Genomic DNA, 16,107 nt, shown 5'->3' on the forward strand with positions numbered 1-16,107 from the left:
TAAGAGCATTTCATCTGGAAACGAGTTAGAGCGATGGACTCAGCAAAGAGCTCCTGGGGGCTTATTTTGGTGATGCTCTAATTCTCAGGCTGGAGGCAGGTCCACATATTCCTTTCATTATGTTTCATCTTATATCCCCTTGACTTTCATAAATATACTCCATAAGGAAATGAAAACTCTAGTTACTCTCATACTTCTGAGGGCACATCTAAATGATAGTAGGACACTCACTATATAAAAAGGACAGAATAAAAAATGTACAATTGAAAAAAACTTTTTTTTTTAAGACTTAGAACTAGAAGCCCCCCCCCCCCCAAAAAAAAAGGTGGAAAAAAAAATAGCACTAAATAGGTGATTAAATAGCCAAATAAGAATGCCAGAAAAATAAGGCAGAGAGGAGTAAATCAGAAATAAGAACAATTTCCCAAGCCATGCACCCCCTAAGTTGAAATTCTTTTCCACCAATCAGGCACAAATGAAAAACCTGAGAACACCTAAGATGATGATAGAGAAGATTCTAAGTTCTAAAGCTTACAAAATATCCAAGGACAGGACACTTGACAAAGGACCAGAAATCAGAACGCCAGACTCCAAAGCTGGAAGTCAGTAGAGCAATACCTTCAAAACAGAGCGAGCCACTCCTCACCTTTACCTTGGTACCTTGGCAAGTTGTCCAGAGCCAGTGGAGAGGTGATAGGGGATAAAGCTACTCTGACAGTCTATCAAGTTAGCTTCGAGCATCCTTCCTTCTCAAATTGATACATAGTGGTTTATGCCATAGATCTGGGTAGTGAACTAAGAGACAGGACCTGGGATTATTCCTATGAGAAAGGGAAGATAATAAAGGGAAATCTCAAGTTGCCAGCCATGCAGGAAGTCTCGAGAGCTCCTACTTCACGTTAGAATAGGAGCTATGCTTTCACATGAATACAAGATGAATTAGTGATGGGGACACAGAAAAGAAACAAAGTCAGCAAAGGTATTAGCCATAAAAACCTCAAAATATCCAGGAATGAATGTCATTCTGGTTGGATTTGAATACTCCTTTAGCTTAAGGGTAAATCACTTTCACCAAATTTGGAAGGGAAAAGTTTGGGGTGGCAGTATGAGCCTTTAATAAGAAGTTACTAGAGAATGGCTACTTAGACAAATGCCAAGAAGTAGTGTAAGGTTAAGAAGGGGCCTCTGGGGATAGCAGTTCCCGGCTGAGCTCAGAGACAGGGTAAATTAAAAAGCTTCCAAGTTACTGGTGCCAACCGGTGTTTCACTTTAGAGCAGAGATTCAACTCCAAGCTAGGTCGTTTTGGCCGGGGGCTCTTCCATTAACCGGTGCCTTGTGATAATTTCTCCTGGAATTATCCTCCCTCGCCACAGAGCAGCTGCATTTCAATAAGGACTCCAGAAACGGTCTCCAGTTCATTCTGCAGAGCATTACTACTCTAAGGCTCTGAAAAGAGGGTCCGAGGTCAGATGTTTGGTAAACAAGTTTCGAGCTCCCTTTGGAGGTTCACAGGACATTAATGTAATCAGCCTGAGAAGCCCAGCTAGAGAGAACCTGGCAGATTCTAGGTCAAGGCGTAAGCACTAGAGCCTTTTCTTTAGTTGGACCCAGATTCTGTGTCACCACCCTCCCTTGGGGGTAAAAAAGACAAGTTGACACTGAGTAAATCACTTAAATGCCAGGCACTCTGCTACACCAGCCCTCCTTTCTCTGTGGGAAACAGATACCTGGCTTATCAAATCAGCTTCATTTAGAGGATCCCATGCACGTGCTTTGTTTTAGAGGGTAAGTCAGGAACTCATGACTATATCCATTTAGTTTTCTCACAGAGAGAAGCAGACGTGACTTGGCAATTCCCTTATTATTTAGCGCCTGATGTTTATCTGCCCTCGCTGCTGGGGCAGCGTTCCTGGTTTTTGTCGCTTTACTTCCAATGCATCGTGTAATGACTGTCACATCATATCCAATACATGTTTGAGTTTAGTGAACTTTAGTCACGCTGTGTCACTAGTAGTAGCTCCTAGGCAGCTGCAGCAAGACTTGAAATGTGGATAGCATAAAAATTTTAGTTTATTCTATTCAGTACTGAAAAACTTGGGAACAATTGGGTATGTGAATCTTTCAACTGTAAATCTTATAAAACCTTAAACATGTAGCTTTGTTAGTTCCTGTTTAAACTGAAAATTGGAGACTTGCCATCCATATACACTGGATATGAAAGTCTCAAGTTATACAAAATATTTTAGATGTATTCAATACAACTAAGATGTGTTTCATCTATTCCAGATTGCCAAAGTGAATTAGTTATCTTTAAATTATTTAATGACCAAGTTCACCACTCCCCCCACTGCAGTCAAAGACTCTGGTTTTCCCCTTTATGAGGTTTGGCCTGTAGCACAGTAGAGGGCAGTCCTTAGTCACAGACCTTTGCATCTCCACATCCAGCTTAGCCACCTCCCAAGCATCAGGCATCGACAAGCCTCAGAAAACCTTCTGTCAAGCTGAATCTGTACCCCTGGAAACTGGTCCACCCAAGAGCTGAATATGTTTAGTACAATGTAGTTAGGTACACAAGTTCTGGAGTTCGAGTTCATATCTCAGCTCTACCATTATTTGACCAAATGATACTGGGCAAGTTATTTGACCTCTGTGTGATCCACATCCTGGAAAATGGGATGAATGCCCACCTTATCATGAGACTCAAGTATGTTAGCAAGTGTCTAGGATAGTTATATAAAAAGCATCCAGTGTCCCTGTCAATGGAGTAAGTGAATAATGTTCCCTGCTTAGTAGTTTGAAGTCGGGTTGGCTTGACTACAGAGCAGCTGTTTAAAAGCCAAGATTAACACCTTTTACTTAGCTGCAAGGTCAAGTGACCTAGAAGTTCCTTCCTGCAGAAAGTGGGAAAACCTTACTTAACCAGTTATTTTCAGAGCGTCAGGGTAGTGAGAGTAGTGATTACCCTAGAATGTAACCAACGGCATTAGTTCTTTGAGCAGGACGTTTATCTTGAGAAATTGCCATGATTTGTTCTCCCTGTGTTTCTACTATTCTTAAGAACCACTAAACTAGGAAATTACGTACTAGGTTCTGGCTCAAAACTAAGCCTCTTCTGATCAAGCCCCCTCCAGCTGACCAATCCAAGACCAGATACCTCCTCTGTCATTGTTCTAGACGCTGGTTTTCAAAGTATGATTTTTGAAACAGGAAGATTAGTATCACCTGAGAAATTAGAAATAACAAGTTCCTTTTAAAAAATAAATTATAAGAAAAAAAAGAAAAAAAAAAAGAAAAGAAATAAGTTCTTAAGCCTCAGCCCAGACGTACTTAATCAGACACCCTGGGGGTGGGACCAGTCATGTGTTTCCATCAACCCTCCTTTGATTGTGATACACGCCAAAGTTTGAGAAACAGTGGTCTAGAAGATTTATGACTAGCTTTAGATTACTTAGTTCTGCCTCAGTTTGATCTTGTGGATGTTTCACACACCTCTTGAGCTGATAAAGTCTCTGCTAAGTCTGAGATATTCAGTTCTTGTATATACTGCTTGCGTTGTCAACCAACTATTACATTCTACTGAAATGTTCTAGTCAGACGATAGAAGGGTTTGAGTAGAAAGATAGGGGATGATGGCTTTTCTTCTATTCTCAGATAAAATATCCCTCCCACCCCAACTGGAAAGATTAGATACCACCAGCAGCTAGGATGACTTCTTTAGGTAAGTTATTTACCTTTCCAATGAGAAGCTGGACACAGGCTGTAGTGCAATCTAGTTTTATTAACGCTCTTTTTCTGAGTAACTCATCTCCGTTTCCTGATAGCCAAGTAGGACACTAACAAGACTCCAACAATCAAGGTCCCACAGAAGCCTGCCACCCACAGAGCCTGGGAGTCTGCAGGAGAACCTGGGGGGGGGGGGGGGGGGGGAGAAGAGGTTAGTCTGATCTGTGTCTGGCCAAAGCCTAGCAGTCTTTAGCTATAGGAAAAACAAACTTCTCAGCCTCTTGAGATCCACACTGATTATCAGGAAGGGGTAGGAAGTGGGGTGAGGAAGTAGCTGTGGTTTGACTAGAGATGCAGGTACCGACTTAAGTCTCCCTCTACTCACTTGAATATTTACGAAGCTTTTCTGAAGCGTCCTTAGTGGCTTGGAGTAGAATCATGGGACCCTTGCTAGAAATGCTAGCAGTACTGTTATGAAAGTGGATGTCAGAGCTTCTTCTTCCTGTCAGAGAGAGAGAGAGAGATGGGAGCTAGGATTTTCTTTCTTTCTCTCTCTCTTTTTTTTTTTTTTTTTCACATGGGGGATGGGGGCTTAGGAAGCGAGAGTCTTAATACAAGGCCAGGTTCCACAATATGTACAGCTCCGTTCCATGCCTTAATTAAAACTCATTTGTGTGTTAAACCTCCTATGGGTGTATTAAAACAAATTTGAACAAGGTAGACTTTGTACCTAACTCTGTTACCTGTTTTACCAGAATTTGGGAATAGAGATCATGATGGTAGACTATCCCTAAAGTGCCATTCTTTCCCAAACAGTTACTTAGACAACAGAGTGTTAATGCTGAGACCCTTTTTCTGATACAAAGGTAACTGGTGATCACTGACACAGCAGAGCTCTGTTTGAATCCTATTTCTTTTGCCAGTTTTAGGACCTTGGAAAAGTTCATCTAAATGTGTTTTGGTTCTTTAGAAGCATATAGATTAAATGTCATTGGAGTTAATGTTCAATAGCTAGTTATGAAAATTACTACATTATCATTTAATTACCATGAGTTTTTTTTTTCTTTTTTCTTTTTTTTCCAGAGGGAACTTAGAGCTTCAGGGGTCATGAATCCATTTAATTCAGGGGTTAGACAGGTAAATGTTAGTGGACCAGGAGCTGTACACACACACACACACACACACACACACACACACACACACACACAGTAGGAGCTTTGGGCCTCACCAACTAGAGAGCACACTAAGCCTTCAATCATACTCCACCTGTAGACCCTCAGGCCACGTTGCCAGAACTGACTTCAAGCAGGTGTAGAAGTTTACACTTATGAATTAGCCAGATACAAGTGTTTTTGTTCAATTGGGCCACGTGTAGGCTATGGCCCAATTTGACTCCTGGCTCAATGAAGATTTATATGGAAAAAGCTAAGGCTGAGGGTTACTTGATGATTTATAGCTTATATTTAAAAGACCTGGGATTCTAGAAAGCAAGTTGTCTTGCTGTTCTACCACATCATAAAAGTACTTAAAGAAGCCTCATTAATAAGTTAAATCTTCAGTTTGAGCCATTGGCACACAGAGTGGAAGAGGTTAGCAATGGGACGCAAATTTGATTCAAGTCTCCACGAGTGTAGCCGGCGTGGGTACTCACGCCTGGCAATAGGACAGGTCAGCGTACAGGACGGGGTCCCCGCAGGCTGGCAGACTGAGGCACTGCAGTGTAGATAAACCTGAAAGACAAGCGAGTCGGGGTCACGCTGTAGCACCACATCACAAGGAAATGCTTCCAGCCCGCTTCATCTCCCCAGGAAGAAGTCGAGAGAAAGTCAGAAAGTCTTTGATAGCCCAAGCTGATATCACAATAGACTAAAGAACTAGAGTCTACTTGACAAATGTCACTTGTGTTATGACATGATACCAATGGCATGACAGTACCAACAGCCCACATTGAAGGGCAGCCTTGGCTGAGGAGTGGTATGACATGGAAACAACCCTGAGTTAGAGGGTTCAGAGCCCAGCTTAGAAGGAGGAATCATACCGGTCCCCTGAGCGCCCGCCTGGCCACTGGGTCCACAAAGCTGAAGGTCAAGATGCTGAAACGCTGGTAGTGAGATGGGAAGGGCAGACCCGAAGCTTTCTGGACAGGGATCGGCTGGGTTTGGTAGTTGTCTCCAGTGTAGGGGCACCTAAGCAAAGACGTACGACAGTCAACATGCGCTTCTTGAGGGGCTCTACACAGACACACAAATGGACACTTACCCCTTCACCAGCAGGGGCCACTGTGGCTGCTGCAGTGGGTCTGTGCTGGGCGTGGCCCAACACTGATGTAGCAGCAGCCCGAGGCTGGGGTCGGTTCTGTGACGGATGGAGACCTCCACGTAAATGGGATCCCTGAGTAACTTCACCACTGGGTAGTCACCAATACTGTAGTAAGAGCTGTAGTTTTTATCTGCAAGAGGCCAAAAGGAGCTAAATGTGTCAGGACAGACCTCGGAGCTTCTAGGTTGCTTGAGACAGACTCTCACCCACACAAACTCCTCTGACAAGTGTCTTATTACCAAGGGAGGGTCTTTGTGCCCAGAAGAGTGACAGGACTCCGAGTGTAGGCCAGGTGCTCCAGGAGAGAGGCTCTTACCTTTGGCGATGTGGAGTTCCAGAGCGAGGGGCCCAGGCTGGGTCTCAGCGAGGGGTGGTGGGACGGTGATAATGAGAACGTTAACTGGAAGGGCGTTGCTACTCACAGAGTAGCTGCAACTGACTCGGAGCCTGCAGAGAAAAGACTTTAGCTGCTTGAGCGGATGGGTCATGACACCTTTCATTTACAGTTTGAGGAACTCTCTGTGCTAGGTTAGGCATGTTTGTAAGCATGACGGGTATGGTTCCTGGCTTCATGGAAGCTCTTAGTTGGGGAGACCAGTGTGCAAACAGTATCAGTATTTGAGTTGAAGATAGAAGAACTACACAAGAAATAGACCTGGCCCTGTGAGAAACCGGTGACTGCTGTGAGAAACAAGTGACTTTTGTAGAGCGGGCAGTCAGGGGAGAGCTTACAGGGGATTCTATATGAAGATGAGAAGTGGTAACAGAGGTACGGGAGGCAGAACACAGTTGACAAAAACAAAGTATGAAGACAAGACACAGTCTGTGTTCCTCTGAAAACCCTAGAAGGACAATGTGGGGTTGACGATAGTAAGTGGGATTAAGAATGTTAGAGGAGATCAAGCTAGAGAGGTAAGTGAGAGCTCTTTCATGTAGGGGACCTGCAGGCTACATCCATGTTAAGTTAAAACTCTCTCATTGTATTCCCATGGCCTGAAGTATGCTGTCTGATCTGAGGTTTTAAAGGGATTCTTTTTGCCACAGCATGGGCCACAGAAGTAGCAAGGGAAAGGCCATAAGGAGAAACAGGAAAGAGTTAAGTGAAATAGGAGTTCAGGTGAATTGAAAGCTTAGGTCAAGTTGACGACATCAATGCAGGGAGACTTGATCAAAGAGTCAGGAAGACCGGACAGTAGGCAGGTTCTCTTAGATGTTCTGTAGCTTCTGCGCTTACCTATGGACTCCTGCTAGATGGAAGAAGGGAAGCTATTCTGGTCAAGCAGAGTCAGGTTAACTAAGACATTTACCTGAAGATACTGTCACGGGTGATAGAACCATGGCTCCAACTTTTTACATCCCTGGCTGCGAGCACCTCGTTTTCATATACTGCCTGGTCTCCCATGACCTGGAAGAACAGGTTAAGAGGTCCTGTCATTCCTGCTAGCCAGAAGCTGCTTTCTTCAGGACTTGCTCTAGGACTCAGCAATGCTACTCTGTTATGTTGTAGTTTTTGCTCCACGAGCGCAGGCAACGGCAGGTGGCATTGACTAACCTGGGACATTACCACTTCATCTCATTTCAGGACAAAAGAAGGGGCTTCGAGTATTTAGGTGAGGCAGCCAGGAAAGCTACCACCCGCCTAAGGGAAGCCCTTGCTAGTTTCCCAGCTTCATGAAAAGTGCCAGCCCCTTGTGGGAGCACAGCTGTGATGGTCTGAGGCAATGCTCAGGGGAGGTTCAGCTTTCACTGCAATGAAGCTCTTTTGCCCTGGAGGCCAGCCCACACACCCAGCAGCAGTCAGGTGTATCCTTCATGGCTAAGATATGCCATCTCTCCCCCAGTCACCAGGACAGCCCTGCCTGACTTCTGGAGTTAGGAGCAGAGGGAAGGCTCAGCTCTTCTCACCCAGCGTGTGGTACCACAGGACGTAAATGGAAACCGGAATAGGACAAAGGCATGTGTTGCCATCACAGGGTTACAGTCACTGTCATTCTTGAAGGCCAGGTGCACAGAGTTCAAGAGCAGCGGGGGCAAGGTCACATTCCGGGACACAGCGATGGAGAAGTGGCCATCCTGGGTACAGCGTGAGGTCACTGAAACAACAGAGGGGCTGTGCTGATGGCAGGCCATCTCTTACTGAACCAACTAGACAAAAGCGAAGGATTTCGTTATTTTTGATCCCTCCCCTGGGGAAGGCATTCCCAGCTGTGACATACCCAGGCCAGCTGCCCAGAGCTTAATTGAGGCTCTGGCTGAGCTCCTGGGTTTGAATCTTGCCACCGCCACTTATTTTGTGCCCTCAGACCAAGCATTGAACCTCCTTGCTTCATCTGTAAATGGGCATAGTAGTGCCTGCTTTGTGTTAGTTCTTTCCAGAGCTTGGAAGAGAATGTGACCTGTGTTTGCTTGCAGAGGGTCTTTTGCATTACAAAACCTTAGAGCAGGACTTGGGGTAATAAAAGTAGCCTTTTTGAAGAAAGCTCTCTAGACACTTAGCCTGCTAGCCACCAGAGTGGCTATTCCTTGGTCAGTTAGCTAGTATCCTGCACATAGACTTAGCTTCTTGAGGTCGCGGAATGTCACCTCCTTTACGTTTGGTTTCTACGAGCACACTAGACAATAGAAGTCTGTAGAAAGCTCTATCACTGAGGGTCAGTGGTTCTAGGATGCACTGCTTATGTGTCAGCCTCTGGTCATTGTTTGTCTTTAGTATCTGTTTTCTAGGCATATGGTGGGGGTTGGGAATCGCCCTCCTCTAGGCATGGTTGCAGGTAATGGACACTTTTCTTTAGCTGGTTTCAGAGACCCAGTCACTCACCTGTGTTTCCATAGTAACAGGAATTTCCCTCAGCATTATAGCAGCAGCCCAGCTCCTTGCAGTCTCCTTGCGTGGTGGGTGACGGAGCACACGGCAGTCTGTCCCACACAGGGACGGAGTCACACAGGTCAGCACCTGGAGCATTTAGGGCTAGATTTTGAAGAGACTAGGTAACAAACCTTGTTCTTGAAAAAAAGATAATTTTGTCACAACGCATTAAAACTCCTATAGATACCTAGACCATTGGAGTGGAAACATCCATGTTACATATTAGAGATTAAGCCTCAGGAAGTTAACTAAATATTAAGTCACCTTGCAAGAGTCCCCTGAAACCGGTACTTTTTGAAAGAACACCAACAAGGTCAGTAGAAGCAGTGGGCTCTATTTCCTTTCAAGGAAAGAATTCTTCCTTCTCTTTCTTGGAGGTGCTTCTCAATCTAGTGCCCACGAGTTACTGGGGGATCGTCCTGAAATGCAGGTTCTGGTTCAGTAGGTCTGAGGGAGTGGAGACTAAATGTGTGTTTCATCAGCATTACCCCTCTGGACTCCCAAGGTCGGTGAGGAGAGGGAATTACAAGTTCGACTCTGCATGACTGAGTAGGGCTGGCAGGTCAGGAGGCAAGATCTCCTGAAGCTGAGGAGTAGGAGGTGTACTTCCTACTAACCCCCCGGTGAGTTGATTCACTGGCCCCCAGGCAGAGGGGCCGACACCTGTCCTCAGCACCTATCAGCGGCATTTGCCACGTCTCCCTGACAACTTCCGCATCCTCCAGACCCTCCTCAAGACCCGGGAGCTGCTGGTCCTGGGCCCGTTCTTATTTGAGTCCCAGTTCTGCACCCACCCGTTAGGGACCCTTGGCCAAGCTCACTCCGTGGGGCAGAAGTAGTGGTCCCAGCACTGGGTTAGTGTTAGGGAGAGGACACGCAAAGCACCCCTCAGTGCCCCACACGGAGTCACCTCTCAGGTGGAAGTTATCCTAAGGACACAGGTGGAGGGGAGAGTTGGGAGACAATCCCTCATGAGTGCCAGGTGTCACTGCACAGAGCAGGGAGGAGAGGCCTGAGGGCACCTCCTGGGAGGCTCCCCACCGTTGACCCCTTACCTGGGAGAACCACGGGACACTTGAGCAGCTTGGTCTTTGTAACCGTCTTGCGCCCAGTGGCATCTACTGCTTCAACTCCAACTGGCATGACGTGGTGGGAGTCCTGGAGAGACAGGCCCAGGGAGTCAGCCTGGACGGGGGCATGGGGTGGCTCAGTGTTCCTGAGGCTGGGTCATACTCACCCACTCACTGACGTAGCAGCCACCATAGGAAGCCTCTAACACCACAGAGCTGCTTGGACCCTCCGTCACCTGGGTGCCACAGCCGGAGTCATTCTGCAGCCTGTGCGGCAGCCCGCGGTTGTCTGAGGGGTTGGAAGAACAACAAGAGGTCAGTCACCACTGTGACCACAGGGGGGAAGGGCAGCCAGCTTTACCATTAGACCCCAAGGGCAGCTGAGAGAGAGAGAGAGAGAGAGACAGAGAGACAGAGAGACAGAGAGACAGAGAGACAGAGAGACAGAGAGACAGAGAGACAGAGAGACAGAGAGACAGAGAGACAGAGAGACAGAGAGACAGAGAGACAGAGAGACAGAGAGACAGAGACAGAGAGAGAGAGAGAGAGAGAGAGAGAGAGACCAGAGGAGAGCCATTCAGGAGTGAAGTGACATTGCTAGAGAAGCTACAGAGTTTACCAGGAGGGAGAGAATGTCAGCACAGAAAGCTGGAGGGTGGTTTTAGGCGACTGAGGAGAACACAGGCCATTGCCTGGCTAAGCCAGGTGAGTTGTCACACTTACCCCATGCTATCAGTGCGGGAGGAGTAGTTGTCTCCTGGTGGGGAGGGTATACAGTGAACCGAAGGCTCCGTGGCCCACAGTGGAGTTCGCCAGGACCTGCTGTTGCCTCAGGCTCATGTGGGCCACTCACAGCCAGAGACAGTGGGACACAGAGCAGGATGGACCACAGCAACCACATGGCTCTACCAGGATCCTGGCAGCGTGAGCCCTGCACTTCCTTTCCAGAGCCAGGCTCCGTGCTCCTGGAGGTTTCCTTATATACAGAAGGAAAGCTGTTTCAGGTGCATAGCTTTCCCCTGCAGGTGGGACCCCTGTGGGGAGGGTGATTCCTTCAGCTTCATTCACTTTAGGCCACAGTCTGCAGCTGCCTCGCTTTAAGCAGCAAGATCCAGGCAGCCTGCCGGGTCCAGGAAAACGTGGTGCCTTTTAGCTCCAAGAGGCTGCTTGCAGGCGTGCGGTGCTGCACAGCCCTTACTAGGAATCTTGCATGTTTGGGTGACTCCCGGCTCTGTCACTTGTGAGCTTCTGAGCTACTTGATCTGGTAAGTGACTAGCTCTCAGCACCAGTTTTCTCATCTGTAACTTGGGCTCAATTGCTCCTGGCAGGAGTGTGCTTGAGGTTTCGCTGAGAAATTCTATGTCACCTGTTTGGTGCAGGCGTTGGCCAGTGCTTGTCAACATCGTCAGGGCCTTCAAGGGCGCTTGTCCCCTTCCCGGCAGGTCCTAAGTGTTCATGAGAAGTCATGGCACATTGGAGCCTGACTTGAAATCCCAGACAAACTGAAACCCATTTCATGAGAAAGGCTGACTCAGAGCATTTTCCTTGTCCGAAGAGAATTCCCCTGAAGGGGTCTTAACAAATTCCAAAGCTTTCCTTTGCCATTGCTGTCCTATTGGGCTCCTTTACAGGATCGAGGTAAACATGTGGATTTTGACACAAATTTTCCAAATTGATTCTGCCTGTTGTGGATATTTTTAAATCTCTTACTACTTACATGTGCTTCAGTTACGTTTTCATAAATACGAAGGAGTTTCTCATTTGCTGCCTTCCCACGTTTTTGTTCTCCTTATAAGCTACAACGTACATGCTCTGGCCACCATTTAGTTTAGGTCACACTGTCAGCCCAGGTTGCAGAGGCATCCTGAGAGATGTAGGAATGTCCGGATACACTCCTCCCTGTGAGGCAAAAGCATGGACTTCCGCCAATGTCCCCAAATGGCCTTCTGAGTGTATTTAGCCTAATCATCATATGAAAACTTTTACCAAGTTGACTAAAGTTTTAGCCAAAGCACTGAGAATTACAACCAAGTATTTCTAATTTTCTTCAACTAATAAAAAAGAACACATGAGCATGGGTCTCCCCTGGGAAAGTAGAGGACCCGGTAACCACATGGTGACAAACAACGCTGAGGGAACGCTGGACTCTGCCATCATGGATAGGTCGTGGCTTTCCTGACATTCTCCACGTGGGTTGGGTTTGGCCACTGGCTCATCCCATCCCGTTTGCTTGCCCATAGGACTATCCACACTGCATTGTATCAGCTGCTTTCTAAATCTGTGCCTCTACTAGAAGCACTCGGGGGCAGGGCCTGTGCTATGTGTCATTGCGTCCTGAAAGCCTTAGACATATACTGTGTTCTGAATGAATCAGTGGACGTCCTTCTACTCGTGTCCGTGTCCCAGGCTAACTAAGCCCCTTGAAAATGTGGTTTCCAAACCTCACATGTACAGATGTATTTTTTTTAATGATGAGCTCAGACTCATCACCTTTAGGTACTTTTTCTTTGAGTAACTACACGTGATTGCAAGTCTAAGAAAGACACTGGGGACTTGTGCGAGATGTCTCAGGGGTGAAAAGGCCAGTCTCCCAACTCAGACATAACTAGTGCTGCTCTCTAAAACAGTGAGAAGTCAAGGGGAGGTACCCATGTTGCTAATGAGGGGACGCAGTGTAGCAGGGTGGTTACATGGATTTTCAGTGAGTGAATCTGGGTACAAACTCTGAGTCATCACTTACTGGCTCTGTGACCTGTCAGTGATTTACAGTGGGGATGAAAATGCCTACCTCACACAGGAGGTATTCTTACAATTAAGAGGTTGTTGTGAGAGGAAATAATGTACATACCGTGTTTATTACAAAGCTTGCTGCATACTTATTCCTTGTAAAATTGTCACTATCATCAATAAGAACAGTCTGCACGGAGACAAGGTGAGATGGGAGGCCAATAAGAGGCAGGTACCAAGTAGTGGGCTCTGTGATTGGTGGGGAATCTGCGAACAGCCTGAACCCGGGGTCTGCACCCCTAGTGAGGTTATGTGTTTACTTTACAGTCAGGAAATGAACGTAAGTCTGGAACTGTGTTGCGGTATCTGGAAGTCGACCCAGACTCACACCATCACCCTGTCACCTTGATGCCACAGGGGGTTAAGGGTGAATGCCAAGATGAAGCCCACAGGGCTGGGAGTGGGTGCTTCCATGCCCCCCCACCCACCCCCCGTACTGAATCCCCTGCGATCATCATCATTCATCTACACTTGTTTTCAGGCGAGAAATGGACTGATAATGTGCAATCCACCTGGAGAGATCCCGGGCATAACCACGGCCACTCCTGTTGTCTCAGGAGTAAGGCTCTGCAGATATTTTTCTTGAGTCACATTTGAATGTTTCAATTTCAATGAGAGACAAGGATATAGCTATGCAAGTTTACTGATGTACCTTTTATTGGAACCCAGCAGGTTCTCTAGAAGGTGATGGCATTTTGATAGCACCAGGGTTGTTGGGATACTTCCTGGCACTGGACACAGGTTCCTGGGGATGTGACATCTACACTGGTCCCCTGGCTGTGACTGGAGTGTGTCCTCCGGACTGGAGGGTGATGTGTCAGGTAAACAAAGCCCCGGGAAACCCTCTTCAAGTGTGAAGAAGCAATAATCGAAATTACCCCCAATACGGAGCGATGATGAGACTCTGGTGAGGGCTAATCAGTAACTCGGGAGCATTGCAGGGCACCCAGCTGTTCCCGGTGTGTGGTGGAAATTAGGACGCTTCTCTTCCAAAGGAAGATGTCACTTAATTTACTGAAAGAACTTACATGCTTTCCGTTTTCAACAAGCCAGGCTGGTGGGCGAGCTGTCAGCCATGAGGTAATGAGTCCATCACTGGGTCTCTTCTTTCAACCCCCTCACCTGTCCTGGGCCACAGGACTTACCTTCCCAGTGCCCACTACCCTGGCTGCCCAGGACCCATGATACTCAGATCTTGTCACCCCTTGGGTCCCACCCCTTCCTTTGCCAGGAGCCGGGTTGTACCCCCTCTTGCAGGCAGGCGGTGGGGTGGGGTGGTACATCCAGCTGAACAGCTGTTCAGAGTTTGAGAGGAATGTCAGGTGGAAGGGCGATTTTAAGAAAGAGGTAGGAGACTAAGTTGCTAAAGAAAGAAAAGAGCTAAAATTACGGACTTTTGGGTGGGGATTCACCAATACGTTTGGTAAGAGTTTTCTGGCCCATCCGGGAGATCTGTATTGAAACGCATGTTCCCCTCCTCAATGATACACATCTACTTAAGGGCGAGACACCTGTCACCTTGAATCAGGGCCCACACTAATGATCTCACTTTCACTTAATTACCAATATAAAGACCCTGTTTCCAAATAGGGCCACATTCTGACATGTCTTTGTTGCACTGAAGTAACAAAGGGACACGATTCAACTCCAGACACCTTGCACACCACTGTAAGACTGCATCAGCGAAGCTAACCTGTGTTTGGGCCTTTTTATTTTATTTTTAGGTGAACTAGGACTGGTATCTGCAAATACCTCTGTTTCTTTACTTTTATAATTTGATTTTCTTCTTAAAATTCCTTTTGAAAATTCCCAACCTTGCTTGGCTCAACCAATGGGATTTTTACATTGCTTTGTGTTTAGAGGGAAGAGATCCATCATGCATCCAATGGCAGGTTGGGTGGTCCTCGTGGCTGTTTTGGTTTAGGGAGCTGGGCAGTGAGCTAGGACAGTGGCGTGATGGAAAAATTCGGAGAAAGGGTACAGACCACATGCAAGCCAGGCTCCCTTTGGCCATTGTCTCACGCTTGATAACAATCCTAGCGCAATTGTACTCAGCTCACTGGAGGTGGTTGGGTGGTTATTTACCAAGCTGGCCTCTGACGCTGTCTCAGGTGTTCTGTATTCTACCCTGAGTTGATTGTAACCAGGATGTAGCCTTGCTTTTCTAACCACATGCTTTCACGTTTGCGGTTTCCTCCTCATGGGCGCCTGCAAATGCATCTCTATTTGACCAGGTACTGACTTCCCTGAGGGCAGAGGTCCTCCAAGTCTGGTCCCTGGACCAGCAGCATCCGCGTCACCTGGGAACTTATTAGAGATGTCAACTTTGGAGCCTCAGTTCTGACCCCGTGAATCAGCAACTCAGTGTTGGCCCAGTGGTCTCTGCGTAACAGTGTGCCAGGTGATTCTGACACACACTCTAGCTTGAGAACCGCTGCTTTAGGGCAGAGCGTTCCGGGTCCTCTTCTCCAGGAAGCACGTCCTGATGCCCCAGCTGGAGGAATTCCTTCTCAGTTTCATTTTCCAATGTTTTCCCTGGCCCTCTCGGGAAAGTTACATTTCATTTTCTGCTTTCCCCTCTTGGATTGGAAGGTCCTGAAGGTCGTGTCGTTTCACATTTGTGCCCCCATGCTGCTTACTGCTGCTCTCGGACAGCCTTTTTGAGGTGAGTGAACTCTGGCTGTTGAGTTGCTCGGCATCCATGCTGTGGAGGGAGCCGGCTTTGCGGCGCCTCTTTTGAATTATATGTGCACCAGCCTGTGCGCTGTTCTCACTTCAGCATGTGAATGGAGCCTCCTGTTATCTTCAGGGTAGGATCTGGGCTCCTTCGCGCAGCGCCCGAGTCTCCCCGAGTGTCCCTGACCATGTTTCCAGCGTGGCCCCTTTCCTCCCAGGGGCTGGTCATGTGGACCCCCTCTGAGGTTTCTCAGACCCTGACCTCCTTCCCCGACCCCTCCAGCCCTGTGCGGTGGTCTGGGCTGCTTCCTCTTCGGGGACACTCCTTGTCAGTCTGCTTATGTGCTCCTGCTTCGCTTAATTTTATGTATTTCATTGTATTCTTTAAAAAATCTGGCTGAGTCACAGCTTCCTCTGGAAATCCTTCTCTGGCCATTGGCTACTCAGGCTGGGCTTGGGACTGTGGCCCTGAGCACTTTCGTACATTCTCTCCTCGCAGCCCTTGTCAGTATATCTAATTGTTGCTTCCTCTGTCTGGGCCCTTCCAGCTTAGTACCTTAAGCAGAGCAAGGCCTCGATAAGTATATGGAACAGGCAGCTAATGCTCTGGGAATTCAGCTTCAACAAAATTTAAAAACACCATAGCACCCCCTCCCCACCCCTT

At 47.4% G+C, this 16,107-nt stretch overlaps 1 protein-coding gene across 1 annotated transcript; it reads right to left on the reverse strand.

Moving 5' to 3' along the window:
• Positions 1-3,762: 3,762 nt before the first annotated feature.
• ZP4 (zona pellucida glycoprotein 4) lies at positions 3,763-10,880 on the reverse strand. The gene is made up of 12 exons (XM_088799304.1): positions 10,703-10,880; positions 10,147-10,268; positions 9,965-10,067; positions 8,862-9,011; positions 7,949-8,136; positions 7,351-7,448; positions 6,360-6,490; positions 5,984-6,173; positions 5,763-5,910; positions 5,376-5,454; positions 4,110-4,226; positions 3,763-3,906 (listed from the first exon to the last, which is right to left on the reverse strand). The coding sequence occupies exons 1-12, from the start codon at positions 10,878-10,880 to the stop codon at positions 3,803-3,805; spliced, it is 1,608 nt and encodes a 535-aa protein (XP_088655430.1). The 3' UTR covers positions 3,763-3,802.
• Between the last annotated feature and the right edge of the window lie 5,227 nt (positions 10,881-16,107).

Source organism: Rhinolophus sinicus, chromosome 6 (assembly GCF_057876585.1).
Source record: "Rhinolophus sinicus isolate RSI-liver-muscle chromosome 6, RSI-T2T, whole genome shotgun sequence".
NCBI lineage: Eukaryota > Metazoa > Chordata > Mammalia > Chiroptera > Rhinolophidae > Rhinolophus > Rhinolophus sinicus.

Bases quoted from the DNA above. Each gene is read 5' to 3' on its own strand.
- ZP4 (XM_088799304.1), bottom strand. From the start codon at position 10,880: ATGTGGTTGCTGTGGTCCATCCTGCTCTGTGTCCCACTGTCTCTGGCT. The intron at 6,174-6,359 runs GTAAGAGCCTCT...GGCCTCTTGCAG, and splicing joins GGAACTCCACATCGCCAAAG to ATAAAAACTACAGCTCTTAC. The intron at 4,227-5,375 runs GTGAGTACCCAC...TCTCTCTGACAG, and splicing joins GACCTGTCCTATTGCCAGGC to GAAGAAGAAGCTCTGACATC.